Below are 23,525 nucleotides of genomic sequence, written 5' to 3' on the forward strand. Positions count from 1 at the left end.
GTACGTCCTCTACATTCGACTGGGTAAGATATAGCCTACTTGAAATATTTGCTCTTGGGCTCCCCCTACAGTTGTGGGCTGTAATTCACTTGCACCCATGCAGTAAATAAGCGCCCCCTCATGGACAGCTGTATACTTTTTGGACAAGCTGAGACAAGCTCCAGAAGCTTGATCTGAAAGTGGAGCAGCATGTGGGCTGAGGCGGTAGAGTAATACTACAGGATATTACACTAATATGACTCTGGAGCTCTGGAGAGTGAACTAAATCCAGTATGAATCTACTATGTATGTGTGTAGTCTTAATGGTCTGACAAAATCTCCAATCTGGCAGCTTTACAGGAGGAGGAAAAACCTTGCTTAACTTTGAATTAAATGGCTTTCCTTTGAATTTTATTAAAAGTCATTTTGGAGCATTTCTATTGGTCCATTAATCATGAAATATGGACACAACATTAAGAAACAAAATTTTTTTTGTGTGTGTGATTGTGAAGATGTACAGCATGCAGGGTGTTACACATGATTATGTAAATTATTACGTATCTTCTACAGCCATCCTGCTGGTGGAGCTGGTGTACGCAGTGGTGGGCATCGCCTGGCTGGTGCAGTATTACCAACCCTGCTCTGATGACACTGCCAAGAACCTTGCTCTGGGTGAGAGAATCAACGAGAGATGGAGAGATTAGAGCTTTGATTCCAGTGTGAATTTGCATTGGATGTAGTATTTACAATCTGACTGTAAATTCATACTGGACTAAACGCACTTCACAATTCCACAGTGTGTGTGTGTGTCTGACTAATAACTATGGAGTGATTCCTGTATGAATCCAGTATGAATCTGGGTTAGGTGTAATGTTTACCATCTGACTGTAAAATTGTGATGTGCTTTTAGTCCAGTATGAATCTACAATGTGTGTGTGTATAGTCTTTATGGTCAGACTAATAATTGTGACATTGTGTTGTATTTAATCCAGTGTGAATCTGCAGTGTCTAGAGTGTGTAGTGTCAGTCTGACTGTAGTAATTGTGCAGTGATTATAATCCAGTATGAATCTACAGTGTGTGAAAAGTGTAAAATCACTTGGTGCTCATTACTGTCATTTTGTAATCCAGTATGAATCTGCTGTACAATCAGGCTGTAATAATTGTGGAGTGATTTTAATCCAGTGTGAATTAGCATTGGATGTAGTGTTTACAATCTGGCTGTAAATTCATACTGGACTAAACACACCCACACCTAGAAAAAACACAGTGTTTATGGTCTGACTATTAATTATGATGGATTTTAATCCAGTGTGAATTAGCCATCAGTCAAATCTAAGACATTTCTTTATAAAGAAATCACGGTGTGAGTTGCTTATGTTGTTTAATGTATGTGTGTCTGTATATGTGTGTATATGTGTGTGTTTCAGGAATCGTGGTGTGTAACTGGTTGGTCATATTCAGTGTGTGTTTCACCATGATGTGCACTTTTGACCCCACGGGCCGAACCTTCGTCAAACTAAAAGCCACCCGCCGACGCCAACGTAACCTGACCACGTACACCCTCAGGTAAACCGCTACAATCTTACTGTCTACACACTGACATACACAATTACAACCAATATACACACAACCTACACACACTGAGGGTGGGCGATATGTCAGAATTCGAAGGTATGGATATTTTAATGATACGATATTTATAAAAATCTTCTATTATATTTCTAAACACAGTGATTTACAAAGGAGGGGAAGTGCTGAAGTGCTGACGATACGTCACGATAAGGCTGCCGTATCGTCATATTGCCCACCCCTAATACACTCTCATCTGAAACAAACACAAAGGATGGTCAGAGTTCAGCACAGTTTGGTGATTTTCCTGCTCAGCCACGTCCACTAAACCTGAGTTAAATGTGTGTTTGAGCAGAGAAATCCCAAACCTGTGCTGGACTCTGGCTCTCCAGGACCGAAGTTACACTCCTCTGACTCTGACGCTCAGGTAACCTCCCCCCACCCCCCCGCGCGGCTCGTACCGCCAGCCGCCTTTCCGATAATCACCTGAGTTCACCACAGCTCCTTGTATCGCACTGTACTGCTCTCATATCATTAGTATTGATCGTATTGATCACTTTCTCATCACTCATCCCCCCTCTCTGATTTTCGTCTGTCTTTCTTTTGCCTTTTCTTTCTTTCTTTTTTCCTTTTTCTTATTTCTTTCCTTCTGTTTCTGTTCTTTTCTTTCCATCTTCCTCCTTCTTTCTTTTCCTGTTACTTTCTTCCTTTTTCTTTTTGTTTTCTGTCTCTCTTTCTTTCTAACTCATGCTTTTCTTTCTTTCTTTTCTGTAATATTTCTGCTTCTTTAATTCTTTATTTTTCTCGTTCTCGCTTTGCTTTATTTTCTTTCTATTTTGTTTGTTTTACTTTTCTTTCTTTTTTTTCTTTCTTTTTTTTTATTTCTCTTTTCATTTATTTTTTCTTTGCCTTTTTATTTTTTTCCTGTTTATTCTTTCTTTCTTTTGTCTGTTTGTTTTTCTTTGTTTCTGTCTTCTGTCTTTTTGTCTCTTACTTCTTTTATGTGTTCTTTCTGTGTTTTTGTCCTTTTTTCTTTCTTTCTGTCTTTCTGTCGTTCCTTCTTTCTTCCTTTTTGTCTTCTTTCTGTCTTTTTTCCCCCTTTCTTTCCTTCCGTCCCTTTTTTCCTTCCTTCTTTCTCTTTTTCTCCTTCCTGCCCCGTTCCCTCCTGCCTCCCTCCCTCCCTCTCTTTCTTTCTGTCTCTCTCTCTCTTTCTGTCTCTCTCTCTCTCTCTCTCTCTCTCTCTCTCTCTCTCTCTCTCACACAGACACAGGCTGGAGGAGGGTCAGGCCAGTAGTTGGAGTCGGAGGCTCCGGTTCTTTATGTGCTGCACCAGAGCGCAGGACTCTCAGTCTGTAAGAGCACACACACACACCGACATGGCAGGATCCACCTTAAGTCACTGTTTAAGGCACTAAAGCACCATAAATTATAATAATAATAATAAATTATTATTATAAAATCTTTCCAGAATAGTAACACCTGATTGGCTGATTTGCAGTAAAAGCTGATGTGAATGCTCAATATTTTGGATTGAATTTTTTTTATTTAAATGATAAAAAAAAAAATGCAGTAATGTCACAAAACATCCACACATATACCTCAGTCAGGATAAGGTTCTAAGAAGGGTCTGGACTGCTTTTATACACAACAGTATAGAGGGCCAGCCAATTAGAAAAGAGCTTGTTTGTGTAAATCAATGTTATACAGACATAACGACTGAATAAATCAAATAAAATTAAAAATTTATTGGTTACATAAATCGTCACACAGTACAACTATCATCAAAATGCTTGGACAGCTGCCCATAAGCATGAAACAATTCTAAGTATAAGATTGTATAATATATAAGAGAGAATATTTAAAAAATGTATGGTTTAAGTAAATACCCTAAAAAGATAAGTAATAATAATAATATATAAAATAATAATAATAATAGAATTAAAATAAATATAGAAATGGAATGGCTGTATTAACACTAAGTTTACACAACATAGAAAGTAAGAATTAACTGAAAAAATGTACAAAACAAAAGAAAATAAAGAATTAACAATTATGTGATGAGCTGTGCAAAAGTGCAAAAGGTGCCAAAGTGCAACGTTTATATAAGCCTGGAAAATTATATTTGGGTTGCTTCATAAAAACCCGAAACATAATAAATGAATAAATGAGAAGAAAATGTACTCTATGCCCTTTTAAGCACCCTGCTTCAGTCCTGCTTCAGACCAAAATGAGCTGTGTTGTGTTTGCTTTCTCAGGATGCGTACTCCGAGGTGGCCAGCCTCTTTGCGGAGTTCTTCAGGGATTTGGACATCGTGCCCAGTGACATCATCGCTGGCCTGGTGCTCCTCCGACAGAGGCAGAGGGCCAAGAGATCTGCCATTCTGGACCAGGTACGCTCCAGCAGGCGCCTGCCAAGTTGAGAGAGTTCAGGCACAGCGCTAAGCTTCTTTAAACAGGAGCCGATATTCACTCAGTGGCCCCTTTATCAGAAACCCCCCTTTTTAGCTCCACCCTGCTGGTGTACAGTTACAGACCGTAGCTGGCCATTTTTGCTCCTGAGCTCCCCCTACAGTCAAGAAGTGTAATTTGTGCTTTGAGCCACCCGTAAAGAACACTCTTTACACATGCAATGTTTGACAAGCTGAGAGATCCAGGAGCAGCATCTGAAGTTAAAGAAGCGTGTAGACTGAGGCTCGTCACCCTCACGTTACACAGCGTTACGCAGTTCTCGCTAGCCACACACGCTGCTGTCCCACTACCATGTCAGTGTCACAGTGGTGCTGCGAATGGTGGTCCCTTTGCAGTGATGTATGGGCCCCCACGATAACCTGGGCTACAGTGAGTAACTGGTCACTGTTATAGAGGGTTGAGGAATGTTGAAGCTCATTCTGCTGTTTTCTCGGTGCACAAGCCCTCCTAAGCTGATGTCCATGGGGACTGGGCAGTTCGGGGCAGGAATCTGTTTCGTCTCCCAGAGGAAGAGCAGCCAGATTTACAGTGCAAATTGCTCAGAATGCTTGACAACCATCATCACAGTGTGTGTGTGTATGTGTTTCTGTCTCTCAGCCCAACAATGATATTTTAGCCTTCCTCTCGGGAATGCCAGTAACTCGCAGCACGCGCTACCTGGACCTCAAGAACTCGGTGAGGGCTGTGAAATACATACTTTACTCAAAACCGTTATAGAGTAAATCTATATATTTTTGCAAATGTATATAATTCATATGGGACATATTATTGCATATAGATACTTACATACATAATACATATAGGACTAATAATACATAATAATACATAATACTTAATACATATAGGACTTACATACATAATACATACTGATGTTTGCATATATAAAATACACATGCAATTTTATTATTACATATGTAGACATATATAATATATATAAATTATATATAAATACAAATGGGACATATCATTATTATACTTACATATAGATACTTACATACATAATACATTTGGGATGTATTACATATAGAGGTTTGCATATATAAAATACACATGAGATTTTATTACATAGAGACACACACATATGACATTATATATATATATAGATAGATAGATAGATATGGGACAAACAACTTGAGCTTATGAGCTTATTATTGTTACATATAGGTACTTACATACATAATACATATGTATGACTTATTACATATAAATGTAAATGTATATAAAATACACATGACATTTTATCATTACATATATAGACACATATAATGCAAATGGGACATGTTAATTGCATATAAAATGCTTATGAGATGTTTTATTACACATACACCTTGACATATAATACAAATAGGACATATTATAATTATTATTATTATTGTTGTTACATATAGATACTTACATACATAATACATATGGGACATGTTACATAAAGATTTTGACATATATAAAAAACACATGATTTCATTATATATATATTATTATTTTATTATATATATTTTATTATATATATTACACATAGACGTATAATACAAATGGGACATATTATTGGTATCATTATTATTGTTATTACATTTAGATACTTGTTACATATGTATAATACATATGGGACCCATTATATGCATATGTATACAAACATTTAACACCAATGGGACAAATTACATATGAGGCATGCTTATTATTACATATAGATACTTATATACAATACATGTGAGACATGAGCACTTATATGTAATGATTACATATCTGTCGTACCCCTGCAGACTGAGATGGCCATGTATAAAGAGGTGTGTTATTACATGCTGTTTGCGATGGCTGCCTACGGCTGGCCCATGTACCTGCTGAGGAAGCCAGCCTGTGGACTCTGCAGGCTGCTCAGCTCCTGCACGTAAGCATCAGCACCTCACCTTGCACCTCCTCACCTGTAGGTTATGGCTATGATTAAGTTTCTGGTAGATGTTTGTTTGTTTATTGATAGCAGAGCAATAATCCAACATTTACAGTCTTATGCAAAAGTATGGACACCCCTGGTCAGATCAAAAATGTTCTGTACTGTAAATAAATAAACACCCCCTCCCTCCTCTCTCTCAGCTGTACGTCTGGATCTGGCTCTCGTCTGTCTCAGTCAGTCACAGTGGAGGAGGATAACTGCTGTGGCTGTAACGTTTTGGCCATTCGTCGCCAGTTTCTGGACCGAGACCTCAAACAGGTCCAGATCGTCTACACGTCCTGCCATGATGCGGTGAGACAACATCCCAACCCAAGCCTTAAAGCCATTTCTGCACTGGAGCAATTCCGAAGAGGGAAGCCCCGCTCCCCTGTTCACCACTGACGACGGGTTACCTCCAGCTCTCAGTTCTCAGCCACGGTGCTGCCACTGCCAGTCCCTCACAAGCCTTTATCAGATAAAGCAGAAAAGGAAGCCTGAGGAGCTTTAACCTAAACATGGACAGATTAGTGCTGCAATTACAACATCATTAGCTGTGATTGGAGGAAGTCAGAAAACCAGCCAATCACAGGCTTCCTCACTCTGTCCTGTGACATGAAGGCGACGAGTGAAGTAAACTGGCCTGGAAGAAGGGTGTAGTGTATAGTGAATACAGTGACAGGTTATAGTTCAAAAGCAGCTAATATACACTGTATGGACAAAAGTATTGGGACACCTGTTTATTTATTGCTTCTTTTGAAATCCAGGGTATTAAAAAAGAGCTGATGCTTTTGTTGGAGTAACTGTCTCTAATGTTAGTGAGCTCAGGATGTAGGACGATCACCACACCTCCTCAACACCAACTCCAAGAACCCAGTTCCACTGCTCCACTGCTTCACAGCTCAATGCTGGGAGCTTTATACACTTAATAGTAAATGGCCAGACTGATCACACTGGTCAACGTGTTTAAACGGGTTGATCAGTTACTGGTGAACCAACTTAGTGTGAACTTTATTGGTACTATTTATTGGTACTTCTAGATATTAATTAGTAGAATTTTCTAGAGCATTATATTCTAGATATTAATAATTAAATTATTATTATTATTATTGGACTGTCTGATATGAATATTTTCTCTGTGTTTGTTATTGCAGGTCTACGAGACGCCGTTCTTTGTGGCAGTGGATCATGGGAAAAAGAAAGTAGTCATCAGCATCAGAGGAACACTGTCACCTAAAGTGAGCGGTCACCAGCAACACACACACACACACACACACACACACACACACACACACTGAGCTTCAAACTGAGCTCCTGAGCAATACTTGTCAGAACCTTCAGCTTTACATTGCTCTGCTCATCTTACTCACCTCACCCCTCTCTCTCTCTCTGTCTGTCTGTCTGTCTGTCTGTCTGTCTGTCTGTCTCCTCTCTCTCTCTCTCTCTCTCTCTCTCTCTCTCTCTCTCTCTCTGTCTGTCTGTCTGTCTGTCTGTCTGTCTGTCTGTCTCTCTCTCTCTCTCTCTCACTCTCTGTCTGTCTGTCTGTCTGTCTGTCTGTCTGTCTGTCTCTCACTCTCACTCTCTGTCTGTCTGTCTGTCTCCTCTCTCTCTCTCTCTTAGGATGCTCTGACTGATCTCACTGGAGATTCTGAGCGTTTGCCCGTTGAGGAGCAGCATGGGGTCTGGCTTGGGCATAAGGTACGTACACACACACACACACACACACACACAAAGCCCATGCAGCGTCTAAGCTATGGTACGAGCAAAGACCCTCTAAATACCTTGTATCTTACTCTTTCTCTTTTTAGGGAATGGTTTACTCTGCAGAGTACATTAAGAAGAAACTGGAACAGGAGATGATTCTGTCTCAGGCCTTCGGGAGAGATTTGGTGGGTTTGGAGGATAAGGCCACAGGGGAATATTGCTGTACTTGGACGTTGATTGTATGCAGGCTGAGCACACGGGCAGATCAGTAGTGCAGATGATCAGTTAACGTTCAGTTATGATCATGTTTTCCCGGCTGTGGAGGTGGTCTTTAATGCAGCCGCCTGATAAGGAGTCCCCCCCCCCACTCTAGCTTTCCAATAGCAGTGTCGATTAACCAGGTCTTGGACGAACACCTGCCCTGAACACCCTTTCCTTTCTGACACATCACCTTCAACTGGAAGGGTTTGTGAATTAGTTGGATCGATGTGATCGGAGTAGTCATTATCACATTAAAGCTTGTAGCTAGCTGGTCGTACTGGTAGACTAATGAAAACCTATGCAATGCTGGTTAAGAGCTAAGCAATACTACCAACCTAACCAGCTGGGTGATGTTGTGATACATAGATGTACATGTGTACCTGGACGACCACCTTTTCAACCAGTTTGACTTGAATTTACACTACATAGACAAAAGTATTTGGACACATTCATCATTTCTCCAGAAATCAACAGGATTGAAAAGTGCTTATATTGCTTTTGTTGATTAGAAACTGTCTCTGCTATCCAGAGATTTAGGTTTTCTGCTAGATTTTGGAGAAGCTGTAAGGATCGTTAGTGAGGTTAGGATGTTGGATGATGATTGCCACCCCACCTCATCATCTCCAACTCCCCAAACCATCATTAAAGCACTGGATGGAGCTCCACCACCATCATTCCAGAGAACACAGTTCTTTCATTGTTCCACAGCTCCTCAATGCTGGGGGGCTTTATACCCCTCTAGCCCACGCCTGGCATTAGGGTCATTGTTTAGGTTTACCTGCTTCAGAGAATCCTAAATTTGTGTGAATTTGCACATCTGTGTCAGTAATAGGTGCAACTTAAAGTAGCTGAATGCATTCATTAGAAGGGGTGTCCACAAACATTTGGCCAACTAGTGTAGGTATGATTTCATTAAAGCTGTATTTAAAGGTTTGCATTTTTTTGCTGTTGTTGTCACAGAGCAAAGGAACCATGCATTATGGGCTGGTGATCGTGGGCCACTCCCTCGGTGCTGGAACCGCCGCCATTCTTTCCTTCCTGCTCCGTCCACAGTACCCCACGCTGCACTGCTACTCGTACTCTCCGCCCGGGGGGCTCCTGAGGTCAGTGTCGAGTTGGTCGAGAAGCATTTCACGTTCCTCAGCTTTCACACTCTGCTCCTGGCAAATGGATATTAGGCAACATGCCATCCATTATGCTGTGATGTTGCTCAGTACGCTCGCCCGCGCTCTGCCTCGCCCATTGTTTTGTTAGATTGCTGACAGCAGAGTTTAGATGAGCCGCACTTAGGCAGACAAAGAGAAAGGAGAAATGATGAGAAAGCCCATTAAGTGTGTATAATAGAGTCATTCTTATAGGGGCTCATATCTAAATGACCTCGGCAAGACCTTCCGTCTCCGTCCATTAAGCACTTTTTGCGATGCAAAGCAGCCCCGTGTGCGGCGGGCCCCTACGGAGACAAGTCGAACTCTCCGGTGTGTTCAAACTTCACTTTGATCAGGTCATGGTTCAGAGCAAGACGTCTGGGCTCCTTTTTTTATTATTTTTATTATTTTTTTTTTTTTTATATGAGCAACTGGAGTTTTTTCATCTTCCGTGTCTGTCTTATCAGTACCTCGCAATGTGATTGGCTGACAGGCCTTCCGTGAGCGATCATATCCCAGAACTGCAGAACCCCCCCCCCTCACCCCCCCATGCAAATCAGACTTTTGATTTGTGTCTAGTTTTGCCCCTCAGGTCTGAATAGTAATCAGTCACGTCTAACCAGATCTTCCTCAGCTCCAGTCCGAAGCACATTCACTCACAGTCGTGCTCATTTCCCCATCTGCAGCATCTCAACCTGCAGATCTGATGAGCTGTAGAAGAAGGGCACGTCCGATGGGCTTTTGACCCTCGGGTTTCAGCACAGCGTCGTTATGAGCTTTACCTCACAGGATGATGGTGTGATTGTGTGTTGTTTATTTCAGGGTTAAAGGGCTAAAGGTGATCGCTGGTCTGTAAGACTGAGGGTGTCTAATAGGGATGTCCTGATCCAGTTATTTATATATCCAGTCATCCAATATCTTAGTGTTTGTGTAAATAATCGAGTCACACAGTCTAAAATACGCCGTGCTGTTAATAGACCTTTTAGGACAGTCTCTATTCTCTGTGTCGCCACGTCCAGCTCTGAATAGCAGCGCTATCGAGCTTCCGCCTGCACCGTTTTTATTTTTTTTGCCTCCCTCAGAAATCTTCATTAGGCTTCAGCACAGCCAACAGCCAACAGGAGGCAGTTAGCATGCCTGGTTCCTCCAACACGGGCGAAAGGCTGGTCTGTTTTGGCTGAAGCACCATTGGTAATTTCATGACCTTTTTTTAATTACTTTATACTTTTTGCTTCTTTTTACTTTTTAAATGGTTCTATTGTTATTAATGCATTTTATTTTATTTTATTTTTTTTTATTGTAACTATTTGCAGAACAGCTTTTCCTCATGTGAAGCACTTTGAATTGCCGCTGTGTTTGAAAGGTGCTACACAAATAAACTTGCCAAATGAGCCAATAAAAATGGTCAGAATTCCTTGAAATCGATTATACGTTACTACTTTCTAAAGTCAGCCTAAAGTCAGTGTTTATTTTTCCTGTCTGATATAAAGTCGCTGAATTGGAGAAACATCAGCAGAGCTAATAACTGTATGTGTGTGTGTTTTGCAGTGAGGACGCAATGGAGTACTCTAAAGAGTTTGTGACTTCAGTAGTGTTGGGGAAAGACCTCGTGCCCAGGTGAGTTCAGCAGACGTTACGTAAATGGGACTAATTATTCCCTTTCTAAAAATCCTGCAGTGGCAACTCAGAAGAGTGTATTGATCATAACAGAAATGATCACAATAGCATTTACAGATAATTTGATATTTATGATTTTTGGGGAATTGTACATTGTGTGTATTTGTGTGTATTATTATTTTTTTATTAATAATATTATTACTATTATTAATACTTGTATGTATCTAATAAGACTCTTTTGTTCTGACATAAATGTATAAAATTAAAAGTGTGTGTGTGTGTGTGTTTTATGCTCTCTCAGAATTGGTCTTTCTCAGCTCGAGGGCTTTCGTCGGCACCTGCTTGAAGTCTTACAGAAGAGTGATAAGCCAAAGGTGGCCACACCCACACACTTACACACACTTACACACGCTTACACACACTTACACTTACTGGTTAGTATTTGTAGTATTTCTCTGGGTCGTCTGTGCTCGGTGGGGTTGTCTGTCATTTTGGATGTAACAGCACTGGAGGCTTTAATTGGATAAAAGTTGAAGTTCCTCTCTGTCCTAAAAAGCTTTCAGTAGACCTGATGGATGTAGGTGGATGTGCTACCTCAGCACTGTGCACTACCACACACCACACACACACACATACATACACACACACACACACACACACACACACACACACACACACACACACACACTCTCTCCTCAGCCCTACACAGCCCCACACCACTTCACCACGCGCTGCACTGCTTCAGAGAGTCCCTTAAAACCCCAGTGTAAATAAGAGTTTAGGCGGCCATAAGTCTGCAGACTGTAATGATCTCAATCTCTCTCTCTCTCTCTGTCTCTCTCAGTGGAGGATTATTGTTGGAGGCACTAAGTGCATTCCCAAGACTGAACTGCCGATGGAGGACGATGCTCCATCTCAGGGTGTAACTCCCTCCAACTCCCGCCTGTGCTTACACCCCAGTGACCTGAGCATCGCCCTGTCCGCCTCCACCCCGCTCTACCTACCCGGACGAATCATTCACGTGGTCCACAACCACCCCCCCGAAACCTGGTGAGAGGCACAGTTTTTCAGTACTGAATATTCAATATTAATGCGTGAAGAGGACAAAAACTGGACGTTACTGGACGATTCACAGCGGTTATTGAGTGGCCCCTATTGGTACTGGACAATTCATACTGGTTATTGAACACTAAGTGATGGTGGTTACTTAACAATAATGAATATAATTAATAGTGATTGTTGGACAGGCATTTATAGTGGTTTCTAAACAGTACTTTAATAATACATTTAATTACTTTAATAATAAATAATACATAGTGGTTACAGGCCAATAATTCATAGTGGTTGCTGGGCAGTACCTCATAGTGCTTACTGGACAGTAGGTCCTAGTGGTTTCTGAATAGTGCTTCATAGTTGTTACCAAACAATTCGTAGTGGTTTCATAGTGTCTGTCTGTCTGTCTGTCTGTCTCTCTCTCTAGCTGTGGACAGGAAGACCCCACATACTCTGCTCTATGGGGTGATAATAAGGCCTTTGATGAGGTCATCATCTCTCCGGCCATGCTGAATGAGCACATGCCTCACGTGGTGATGGAGGGCCTCAACAAGGTGTGTGTGTGTGTGTGTGTGTGTGTGTGTGTGTGTGTGTGTGTGTGTGTGTGTGTGTGTGTGTGTGTGTGTGAGAGAGAGAGAGAGAGAGAGAGAGTTTTTGTGTGCTTTTTCTGAGTATCATGTTACTGGTGCAGATCTCTGTGGGTGTTTGGATGAACCACGGCACTTACAGCCACTCCACGCTCACACACACACACACACACATACACTCACACTCACAGAATATTAGTATCAGTACCAATGTGGCAGAACTACAGAAACCGACACCATGCAAACCTGCAAATCTACAAATCTCTTAGCAACACGTTTACTTTATTTAGCTCGGCTGTGTGGAGCGCTGTGTGTGGAGTGGCTGGGGGCTTCAGGCTGGTGATCAGTTCTTGTGAAAGCTTTTCTGCAAAACTGGATCTGGGCTTATTGGTGTTGCAGGGCTGTTTGTGATTTGTGTGTATTTCTGGTGTGTGTGTGTGTGTGTGTGTGTGTGTGTGTGTGTGTGTGTGTGGGTCACTTTAAGCTAAAATGTGTTTTGTTGCTGATAGCAGTGGTGCTTGGTTTGCCTTTGAGGTAGGGCTGCAACGATCAGGGGGCGCTCTATAATGCTCTATAATGTTCATATGATCCAAGCGCTCATTCTGACAGACTGTAATACACTACAGGAAGCGTAGGGGGCGCTCTATAATGCTCTATAATGTTCATATGATCCACACGCTCATTCTGACAGACTGTAGTACACTACAGGAAGCGTAGGGGGCGCTCTATAATGCTCTATAATGTTCATATGATCCACACGCTCATTCTGACAGACTGTAGTACACTACAGGAAGCGTAGGGGGCGCTCTATAATGCTCTATAATGTTCATATGATCCACACGCTCATTCTGACAGACTGTAATACACTACAGGAAGCGTAGGGGGCGCTCTATAATGCTCTGTAATGTTCATATGATCCACACGCTCATTCTGACAGACTGTAATACACTACAGGAAGCGTAGGGGGCGCTCTATAATGCTCTATAATGTTCATATGATCCACACGCTCATTCTGACAGACTGTAATACACTACAGGAAGCGTAGGGGGCGCTCTATAATGCTCTATAATGTTCATATGATCCACACGCTCATTCTGACAGACTGTAATACACTACAGGAAGCGTAGGGGGCGCTCTATAATGCTCTATAATGTTCATATGATCCACACGCTCATTCTGACAGACTGTAATACACTACAGAAAGCGTAGGGGGCGCGCTATAATGCTCTATAATGTTCATATGATCCAAGCGCTCATTCTGACAGACTGTAATATACTACAGGAAGCATAGGGGGCGCTCTATAATGCTCTATAATGTTCATATGATCCACACGCTCATTCTGACAGACTGTAATACACTACAGGAAGCGTAGGGGGCGCTCTATAATGCTCTATAATGCTCATATGATCCACACGCTCATTCTGACAGACTGTAATACACTACAGGAAGCGTAGGGAGCGCTCTATAATGCTCTATAATGCTCATATGATCCACACGCTCATTCTGACAGACTGTAATACACTACAGGAAGCGTAGGGAGCGCTCTATAATGCTCTATAATGTTCATATGATCCACACGCTCATTCTGACAGACTGTAATACACTACAGGAAGCGTAGGGAGCGCTCTATAATGCTCTATAATGCTCATAGGATCCACACGCTCATTCTGACAGACTGTAATACACTACAGGAAGCGTAGGGAGCGCTCTATAATGCTCTATAATGTTCATATGATCCACACGCTCATTCTGACAGACTGTAATACACTACAGGAAGCATTTCTGCTGAAATCAAGGGTATTGGCTGGGAGTTTGCTCCCATTTGCAACAGTAACAGCAGGAACATTGCTGTGAGAAGAATTTGATTGCATTCAGCGTCACAAGAGCAACAGTGAGGTCCGGCACTGATGTTGGATGGTTGGCTCTGCCGCTCTAACTTATCCCAAAACTACTGGATGGAGCTCTATCACTCCAGGGAACGCAGCTCCACTGCTCCACAGCTCAGTGCTGGGGGGCTTTATACCCCTCTAGCCCACACCTGCTAGAACTTTTAGGACCTAATATAGGAATAATCATTAGTTGCAGCCCTAAATTGAGGCATCTTTCCTGGGGTTTTCTACAAAGGTCCAACTCTCCTCACTCCTCCTCGTTTCCTCCCTTTCTCCTCGCTCTTCTCAGCACAAGCTTTAACCGCAGGTCTCCGTGTGTCTCCGTCCACCCCTGTGTCCAGGCCATCGTGCAGTAATGTGTTTTGGTGTCTCTGCAGGTGCTGGAAACCCCGTTTTTCCTTTCAGACAAGTTTGCAGTTGAAGACGAGGAGGGTAGCGTTCCAGCGCCGGCTGATTCTCACACTCCTCCGGACTCACCTCTGACTCCCCTCATTTCAAATGAGTCCTTTTCCATTAGTCTGTCCAGTCTATTCACTCCACCCCTACATCAAGCAGACTCTTCTCAACCAGTAATTTGCGTCCCTTTACAGCAGCAGCAGCAGCAGTCTTCGGCCACCCCATTCAGCAGTACGGATGACCCTCAGGCACCAGCATCGCCATCAGCTTCTTCTCAAAAGCAGGAACATCCGAATGCTAACCAAAGTCCTCAAATATCAGATACTCCAAACACGCCTAGAACGTGACGCGTACATTCAGCACCAGTTCAGCTGAATGTTCAGCACCATCCCTTCCGTTCATATAGAGAAGACTGCTCGAATGTTAAAGCCTTGCTCCATCAATAAACGCATTCGTTTTTTAATAGCAACTGTTGCTAGGTTGGACAAGATCTAAAAAGTCTCTAAATGTACCACCCCCAGGTCCATACATAGAAGCTAAGCTGCAAAAACGGTCCATTTTGAACCTGCTAACGCTAACACACCACCACTAACGCTAACCACCCTACGCTAACGGCTAATTCTGTGATGTCAAGCTAACGGATGGCCACACTGGCTAGGTTAATCCACTCGGAGTGATTGGAGGAGGGTAAAGGGAGGACTGTGTTACTCAGAGAGAGGACAGTTGCGCTCTCTGAGACTCCCTGTTACGTATGGCTATGGCAGCACTGCGGGCTAAAAGCTTTGCTGTTGTTGTTGTTAAAGGAGGATCTTTAAAGGGTCTTTTCTGAGGCTGTGCAGCAGATTAACCGTTATTGCAGATCATATCAGATTTGTTAATATTAAATATTCAAATGAGCTCTCACTCAGCCAATCACTGTGGTTTGCATTGTGTGCTGTGAGCATTCTGACTGATCGCAAGCTCGATAATCCAGGAAGGACAGTGCATTATGAACTCAGGAGGAGGAAAAACCTCCTATATTACTAGTATTATATTCCAGGTGATTTTGGAGCATTTCTATTGGTTGGTTCATCATGAACTTCTGATCAAGTCTAAAGAACAACTGCCAACTTCAAAAGTGAAGAACAGAGATACACTTTTTTATTTTTATTAAAATATATATATTTTTTCCTCCCACTGTTGGAATAAAACCTTGTATCTCCATTTTAGTTGTTTTTCACTTTTTTGCTGAATGGGCCAATAGGAATGCTCCAAAGTGATTAGGAATAAAATCTTCTCCTCTGTTTTGGGGATCTTTTTATTGGGGATCCGATGTTTCCCAACCCTGGTCCTGGAGACACCCTGTCCTGCACATTTTGGTGGACTCTCTGCTTTAACATACGCCCTGCAGCTCTGAAAGGGTTGTTAATGAGCTGATTGGCCATTTGATCAGGGGTGTTGTTTAGAGCAGGGAAGGCTCTGAGGTGTGTAGGACAGGCTGCCTCCAGGACCACCACTGTTCTTTCCACTCTAACCATCTTCTTCTGTAGGTGCTCTGTGGGGCCCTCTGCTGGTCACAGCAGGTTTAACAGCTCACCTGGCAATTTGTGGTGCAGTTCTGGTGGTCTCTCTCTCTCTCTCTCTCTCTCTATCTCTATCTCTATCAGACCCGTTTTTAAGCTGCTTGAAGACCTGAACTAAGTGTCCTACTGCGTTCTCTTTCAGAGCTGGTGTTCTTATTGATCCGTTCCTCCTGAAATGTTCTCTGTGGTTTTACAATAGCGTGTTCTGATATGCTCTCCACTGCTGACCAGGTGAAATCATACACCCTGTGTGTGTATGTATATGTGTGTGTTTGTGTTGCTTTTCTGTCCTGCTGTCGGTGGTGGTGGTGGTGGTGGTGGTGGTGATGTGAGAGTAACGATCTGTTTTGGTTCTGGTAAACTGAGCCGGAGTTGAGCTCAGCTATGCGGCCCACATTACATGACCTTCATCACACACAGTGTCCCGTTTCCTGTTTACATGCTTCCTAATCCCAGCTATCTAGAACTCCCCCCATCACACGATGCTAACAGCACAAAGAGGGTGAAAGCTAGCACAGCCTTTCTCCAAGAGACATGAAGAAGCTCCAGAAAAACACTGGAACCACTGCTAATTGCTAATGCTACATCAGCTAAAAACCACGACAGGCGTCCATGCTGGTTAGGTTGGGCATTGCCCACGCTGAGTGATGTGAGGTAGGACCGTCCTACTCACCCAGATAGCTCTCTGGGACTCTATGGGACAAGTTACGTATGGCTGTGGCAGCTTAGTTGTTGTTAAAGGAGGTTCTTCACAGGGTCTTTTCTGAGGCTGTGCAGCAGATCGTTTCTTAATTGCTATTGAAGTTTATCAGATTTTGCAGAACTAAATAAGCTCTTGCTCAACCAATCACAGGGGTTTGTACTGTGTGCGACCAATCACAGCTTCGGAGGGGTGTAATGATGCACTCAGCCCTCTGCCGTGTTCGAGTCACGATGCTGGGTTCATGATTCAGTATTCTCACCATGTTTTAAACAAAATTTGAGTGAAGTAATTAAGTGATGACTGTATCCATGTTGAGTGATCATCTACCAATAGGATGTCACCATGCTTTGAGTGATGCGTTGCACCCCAAAAATCTAACAAAGTAACATATTTTTGACAGAATAATGCATGCTGATTGTGCCTATAAACCTTATAATATATATATATATATATAATGTATGTGTGTATATATATATATATATATATATATATATATATATATATATATATTATAAATTATAAATCAATTACAAAAAATAATAACAAAAATACATATATTATTTATTAAGTACAAATATATATATATTGTTGTGGTTGTCATTTAAAAAAATTAATTGTTTTAAATATATATATATATATATATATATATATATATATATATATATATATATATTCTTGTCACTGTTTTTTTTTTTTTTTTTTTTTATAATGTAACTTGAATGCATCAGCTGTCCGTTACAGTATGTCACAAATTCATGATAAATAGACCAATAGAAATGCTCTCATAACAGACTTGGAAAAAAAAGTTTACTTTGACTTCCATTGAAAGTTAAGTTAGTTTTTTTTTCTCCTAAGAACAAAAAATCTTGTCAAGTTGACATATTGAAGATATGAGGTTTTCTTCTGACAATCACGATACACACAGTCACATCAGAATATTACACCTACCACCTCCCTAACCGTGGAAATAACCACCCATGGCCCGAATGACACAGCTGCCTGTTGTGCTCGCTTGTTCATACTTGCAGAAAACCCGGTCACGTGGCATCTGTGACGTCCCGGGGCGAGCTCATTCCAAACTAAGGGGTGGTCATAATGTTCTGATATGACTGTGTATTGTATTGTAATGGCAATATGGCAATATTTATTGCAATCATGAGAAATTACATCTTCGCTCTGTGCCATCTGTATCAGTTGTCACTGCGTTGCTGGATCTGCTTTTGCTCACTCCAGCCAATCAGGTGTTAGGAAAAATAGATGTATGTTGTGACGCATCATATATATATATTGTGAAAGTGTCTGTGATGGATTTCTGCCGTATTGCTCACCATCATCATCATCATATGATCTATGATACTAATACTTTGTCTAGATCATGCAGCTCTAGTGTGTTCGTGCCAGGTACCAAAGTCTCTCAAATTTCCTCATCTACCAGTGCTGCGCACCAGTCTGCCCCAGTAACCAGTAACACTGTGCTCAGCACGCGTTCCGCTACACTGCTCAGTTCTCAGTGTTATTTAGTATTATGGCGTCGTCCTGTCCCGCAGGCCACTGTTACATTTACCTTTGTGTTCTTTTGATGTTTGATGTTCCGCATGTTTACCGCGCTCTGATTGGTCAGTCAAGCTGTGTGAATGTGGAATTTATGTTTATTATGTTCCTTTGAACTGTTTTTTTAATCTCATTAACGTGTTACCATTAATAAACATAACTAATATTAATAAACTCAAATCATTCATCTATCGTGTGTATGTGTGTGTGTGAGACTGTAGCCCTATAATGAGCCTGTCTGTTTTTATGACATAATATTTCATAATAATGAGACACTGTCATAATTACACCATCATAACGAGAATCTCTCGTTATTATAAAATATTCGGTCAGTTATGACACGTGTAACTCACTACTGAGATATTTGCTAGTTGCTATGTGATGTCATAATTATGCACATATATACAATACCAAGATGTTCTAATGTTCTGTGTTATTATGAAATCATAGTAACAATATCTTATTAGGGTTTTTTTTTAAAGATGACATAATTATGACATCTGTAACATTAACAAGAAACATTAACGAAAAAAATGTTGTTTTACGCAACATATGAAATGATCTTGTAATAAGGAGATATGTGTGTTTTTTATAATTAGGAGATTGTTTATTTATTGTTTATTTATTTATTTCTTTTTCTTTATTTATCTCCTTTGTAACAGAAAATGTTGAATTTGCCGTTGAAGGTGCAGCCGTGCGGTGCTGCACTGTGCTGCTGCAGCTAACTGATAGGTTGAAAACAGCATTGAATTAGCCACCGTGCTAACGTTAGCTCCAAAGCACTTCGCCTGCTGTGTCCTAAAATCATACATTTTCTATTATTGGATGGCAGCGGAGGCTCAGCGGTTCGAGCTCCGGGCTGTTGATGACAGGGTTGTGGGTTCGATACCCGGGCTCAGCAAGCTGCCACTGTTGGGCCCTTGAGCAAGACCCTTCACCCTCTCTCTGCTCCCCAGGTGCTGAAAGTTGGCTGCCCACTGCATTGGGGGTGTGTGTGCTCACTACCACAGATGGGTCAAATGCGGAGGACATAGTGCAGTGACCGATACCTGCACTTTCACCTTTATTAAATATTAACAATGATGTGTGGTGTAGGAGAGTGTTTGAGTAGTTGGAGCATCCTGCCCTGTGTGTAGATGCTCGGCGTAAACAGAGAGCTTCTTTTATAAACAGCTCATTTTAAGGTCCTGCAGAACTTGCAGACGGGACCTCCATGAACTCATCATTAAGCCTTGGGTGCACATGACCCATGATTGTCCTCTTTTTTTTTCATTTATTTTAAGGGAACGCCACCTAAGAACCTACTTGCTGATGTTCTGGAGATGTTCTGACCAGTCTTAGTCTAGAACATCACAGTCTGGTTCTTGTTAAAGTGTCTCAGATTCATACGCTTGCCCACCTTGGCCACAACACATCACCTTCAAGAACTGACCACTGGTCACCTGCTGCCCAATATATCCAACCCTTGACAGGAGCCACTGTTCTTTACTTCAGCTGAGCTGGTTTTAATGTTATGGCTGATTGGTGTATATTTTCATGTTTAATCCACCCTGGTTAAAGAGCAGAGCTCTGCACTGATACAGTTCTGACTGTGTGTGTGTGTGTGTGTGTGTGTGTGTGTGTGTGTGTGTGTGTGTGTGTGTGTGAGGGGGGGGCGGGGGTAGTGAAAGCACAGGAGACAGTGAGGATTAGTTTTGGAGCAGTGAAGCCTGTGTGAAGGGCTCAGTGACTTTCAGAGTGAGGTTTCAGTGACGTTGCGTCATTGCAGGGAATCTTCTCTCATTACTGCTCAGTCCTGCTCATTTCTCCCTTCTTATTCTCTTTTAGGTTTTGGAAAACTACAACAAAGGGAAAACTGCTCTTCTGTCTGCTGCAAAGATCATGGTCAGTCCTACTGAAGTGGACCTGAATGCAGAGACCATTTTCCACGGAGCCTCCAACTCCCAGCAGCCCTCGCCGCCCACACACCACCGCAGAAACAGCAGCGTGCGGTCAGTCCCGCCCTCTACAAATCACATCAAAGCAACGTTTCACATGCGTGTTTATATATATATATATATATATATATATATATATATATATATATATATATATATATATATATATATATATATATATATATATATATATATATATATATTTACAGCTCTGGAAAATATTAAGAGACCACTTAATTTATTTTCTTGAATTTGCATCTCTATGATCTCAGGTAACAGAGCTGAGTTAGCTGAATCTGCAGACTATGAATGGCATAAAGTTCCAGCAGCAATGTGAAAGACTAGTGGAGAGCCGGCCGAGACAGGAGAGCTGTGATTGGCTGTCGAGGTTATTATTTCACCATAGTGATTTCTGAATGCTCTCAAAGTTCAGATATTAGCTCTGTGTTTAAATCTGAATAATAACTTCTTTACATTTTAATTATTATCATTTCTTTGCATTATTTGAGCAGCTGCTTTTGAGCAGTTTCATTTCTGCAAATAAATAAATAAATGCTCTTAATAGTAAATATTTTTATTTGGAATTTAGGGGAAAGGTTGTCTATGGTTTATGAAATACAACACAAATATTAATTTCCCTTAAACACACTGCCTATAAATAATAAAACCAGAGAAACAGATCATGTAGGGTGGCCTCTTCATTTTTGCTGTATATATATTTTCTTCATCCTACAGACAGTCATTTGTGTATATTTATGTGTATATGTGTATATATATATCTATAGACATTGATCGAGTGGTTCACAGGGGGCCACGTGGATGCTGTTATCTAGAGCCTTTTTATTTATAGATATTGTAGATTATAGATAGTCAACGTTCTCTACTAAATCACAGAACATCTAAACAAGTAAAGATTTATTAATGGAATAAAAACAACATTATTCAGGGATTGACTTTTAGGTCTTTAGTCTTTACTGAATCCAGTCATTATTCGACTTCACCTGTGACTCTGCCTCTCCACCTGCCTCTCCATCCGCCTCTCCACCCGCCTCTCTTCTGTCTGAGCTGCTATATGGTCGGCTTGTTTCTGTCACCTGACAACATAACATAACATAACATAACATTCAGGGCTTGGTTGATCTGCTGTAAAGAAGCTCCTAATATCCAACATGTCACCAAATTAGGTTAACTGTCAACACACACTCTCACACACACACACTCTCACACACACTAACGTTTAGGGTTGCCGCCGGTTCTGCATACTAGCCTGCAGAATCGTTCCTCATGTAATAATAAACTGCACTGAATCAATACGAGATGTGATTGTTGAGCACAGCTGTTTCTCACTCTGCCTAAGTGCACATCTGTCTGACAGAGCTTTGGTGCTTCTTACAAACCGAGCCTCTCACAGATTAGCCAGAAACGACAGGGCCACGATAGACGTAGACCTGGAGACCCCTTCTAATGAATGCATTCAGCTACTTAAGCTTGCACCTATTGCTGACACAGCTGTGCCAATGCACACACTCACACACACACCGCTTGTCTAGTCCCTGTAGAGAAGTACTGCCAATAGAATAGGACTCTCTGGAGCAGATCAACATCATGACCCTATTGGCTCCATGCTGCCTAATAATGCCAGGCGTGGGCTAGAGGGGTATAAAGCCCCCCAGCATTGAGGAGCTGTGGAGCAGTGGAGGAACTGTGCTCTCTGGAATGATGGTGGTGGTGGTGGAGCTCCATCCAGGACTTGTGGGATTGCTCCTAATTGGAATTGCATTGTAATGCTGAGTGATTTTGGCTGTTGGAGCTGTAATGTGACTGTGTGTTATCTCTGAACTCTGAGCTCAGTGGAAGTGTCTAACACTGTGCTCTGTCCTCTCTCACTCACACTCGCCCACCGCAGAACTACTTATGGTAGCATCCAGTTTCCCCCCCGCCCGCTCTGGTTCAGTAGGCAAGAACAGCGTAGATGAAGCCCAGTCCTGTCCGAATGACTCAGTATTCTCCATTTCCCCATCTTCCCCTTTCCCCTTCCTCTTCCCTGTCCCCTTCCTCTTCCCTGTTCCCTTCCTTTCCTCCTTCCTCTTCCTCTTCCCTGTCCCATTCTTTTCCCTTTTCCCTTCCTCCTCTCTGTTCCCTTCCTTTCCCATTCCCTGTTCCCTTCCTTTCCCATTCCCTGTTCCCTTCCTTTCCCATTCCCCTTCCTTTCCCCTTCCCTTTCCCTGTTCCCTTCCTTTCCTGTCCTATCCCCCCTTCTTTTTTCCTTTTCCCATCTCCCTTGTTTTCTTCTCTCTTCCTCTCGTTCTATCTATTGCTCGCTCTCTCTCCCTCCCTCCTCTTTCCTTTCTCCTTGTAGCTCCTGCGCCCGCTCTGAGATTTCCTTGGATGGATTTTCGGAGTGTCCTCCACCCCCTATTCCCATAGTGCTGACAGGGGCCCGCGAGCGGCTGGCCGTGGAGCTGCGGGAGCGCAAGGCCCCCCTGGCGGTCATGGAGAGCCTTTCAGACGTCGATTCCATCTACAGCCTCGACTCCCGCCGGTCCTCAGCTGCTCTGAGAGGGTCGCCATGCCTGGGGTCGCTGCCCTTCCCGCTGGACGCTCCAATTCCCGAGGAGAACCCATCTCTGAGCTCGCGCACTGAGTTGCTGGCTGCTGATGGGCTGCTACAGGCATCGCCGGAGCACGAGCTCGGGGAGTCCGGACCGTACTGCCCGACGCCGCCAGAGCTGACCGTACCTTCCCAACACCTCTTGCCGAAACACCCGCACCAGAGTGTCCACGTTCCACCACTTCTGCTCGGACAGACTGCTATAGGTCAACCTGGCCACCAGCAGAGGGCGGTCTCGCGGCCCGCTTCACAGACGTTCGAAGCCAATCAGCGGTTAGCCGTCGCTAACAGCCAGGAGACGAGCCCCAGCGCACCCTGGACTGGACCTGCGGAGGAGGAGCGTGAGGAGGATGAAACCGATGGAGGTGAGACTGCTGAAAATGTTGGGTGGTGTGACTGTCAAACTATGCAGATTAAGTTGTCTATTAAAGAAGGTAAATCCACCCTCAGTCAATAGAGGCGGGACTTCGGGGGGTTTTCGATCGGGGGTTTTTCTGCTTTGAATGTGACCTCAGCTGCTTTTTCAACCACTAGGGGGCGCACTAGCCAGGTTTGGAACAGTTTAAGT

General features: G+C 42.5%; 1 protein-coding gene across 1 annotated transcript in view; it reads left to right on the forward strand.

Moving 5' to 3' along the window:
- Position 1: 1 nt before the first annotated feature.
- dagla (diacylglycerol lipase, alpha) overlaps positions 2–23,525 on the forward strand; it is a gene marked incomplete at its 5' end in the record, with an annotated part of 29,353 nt that continues 5,829 nt past the window's right edge. Inside the window, 19 exons of the mRNA XM_072660050.1 lie at positions 2–23; positions 550–651; positions 1,409–1,547; positions 1,906–1,977; positions 2,815–2,902; positions 3,806–3,940; positions 4,617–4,694; positions 5,777–5,901; positions 6,105–6,255; positions 7,095–7,178; positions 7,561–7,638; positions 7,749–7,829; positions 8,866–9,008; positions 10,599–10,667; positions 10,969–11,041; positions 11,512–11,717; positions 12,148–12,274; positions 20,237–20,400; positions 22,706–23,322. Of these exons, the coding sequence (XP_072516151.1) occupies positions 2–23; positions 550–651; positions 1,409–1,547; positions 1,906–1,977; positions 2,815–2,902; positions 3,806–3,940; positions 4,617–4,694; positions 5,777–5,901; positions 6,105–6,255; positions 7,095–7,178; positions 7,561–7,638; positions 7,749–7,829; positions 8,866–9,008; positions 10,599–10,667; positions 10,969–11,041; positions 11,512–11,717; positions 12,148–12,274; positions 20,237–20,400; positions 22,706–23,322 (2,554 nt within the window). The remainder of the gene's footprint in view (positions 24–549; positions 652–1,408; positions 1,548–1,905; positions 1,978–2,814; positions 2,903–3,805; positions 3,941–4,616; positions 4,695–5,776; positions 5,902–6,104; positions 6,256–7,094; positions 7,179–7,560; positions 7,639–7,748; positions 7,830–8,865; positions 9,009–10,598; positions 10,668–10,968; positions 11,042–11,511; positions 11,718–12,147; positions 12,275–20,236; positions 20,401–22,705; positions 23,323–23,525) is intronic.

This window comes from Salminus brasiliensis, chromosome 17 (assembly GCF_030463535.1).
Source record: "Salminus brasiliensis chromosome 17, fSalBra1.hap2, whole genome shotgun sequence".
Lineage (NCBI taxonomy): Eukaryota > Metazoa > Chordata > Actinopteri > Characiformes > Bryconidae > Salminus > Salminus brasiliensis.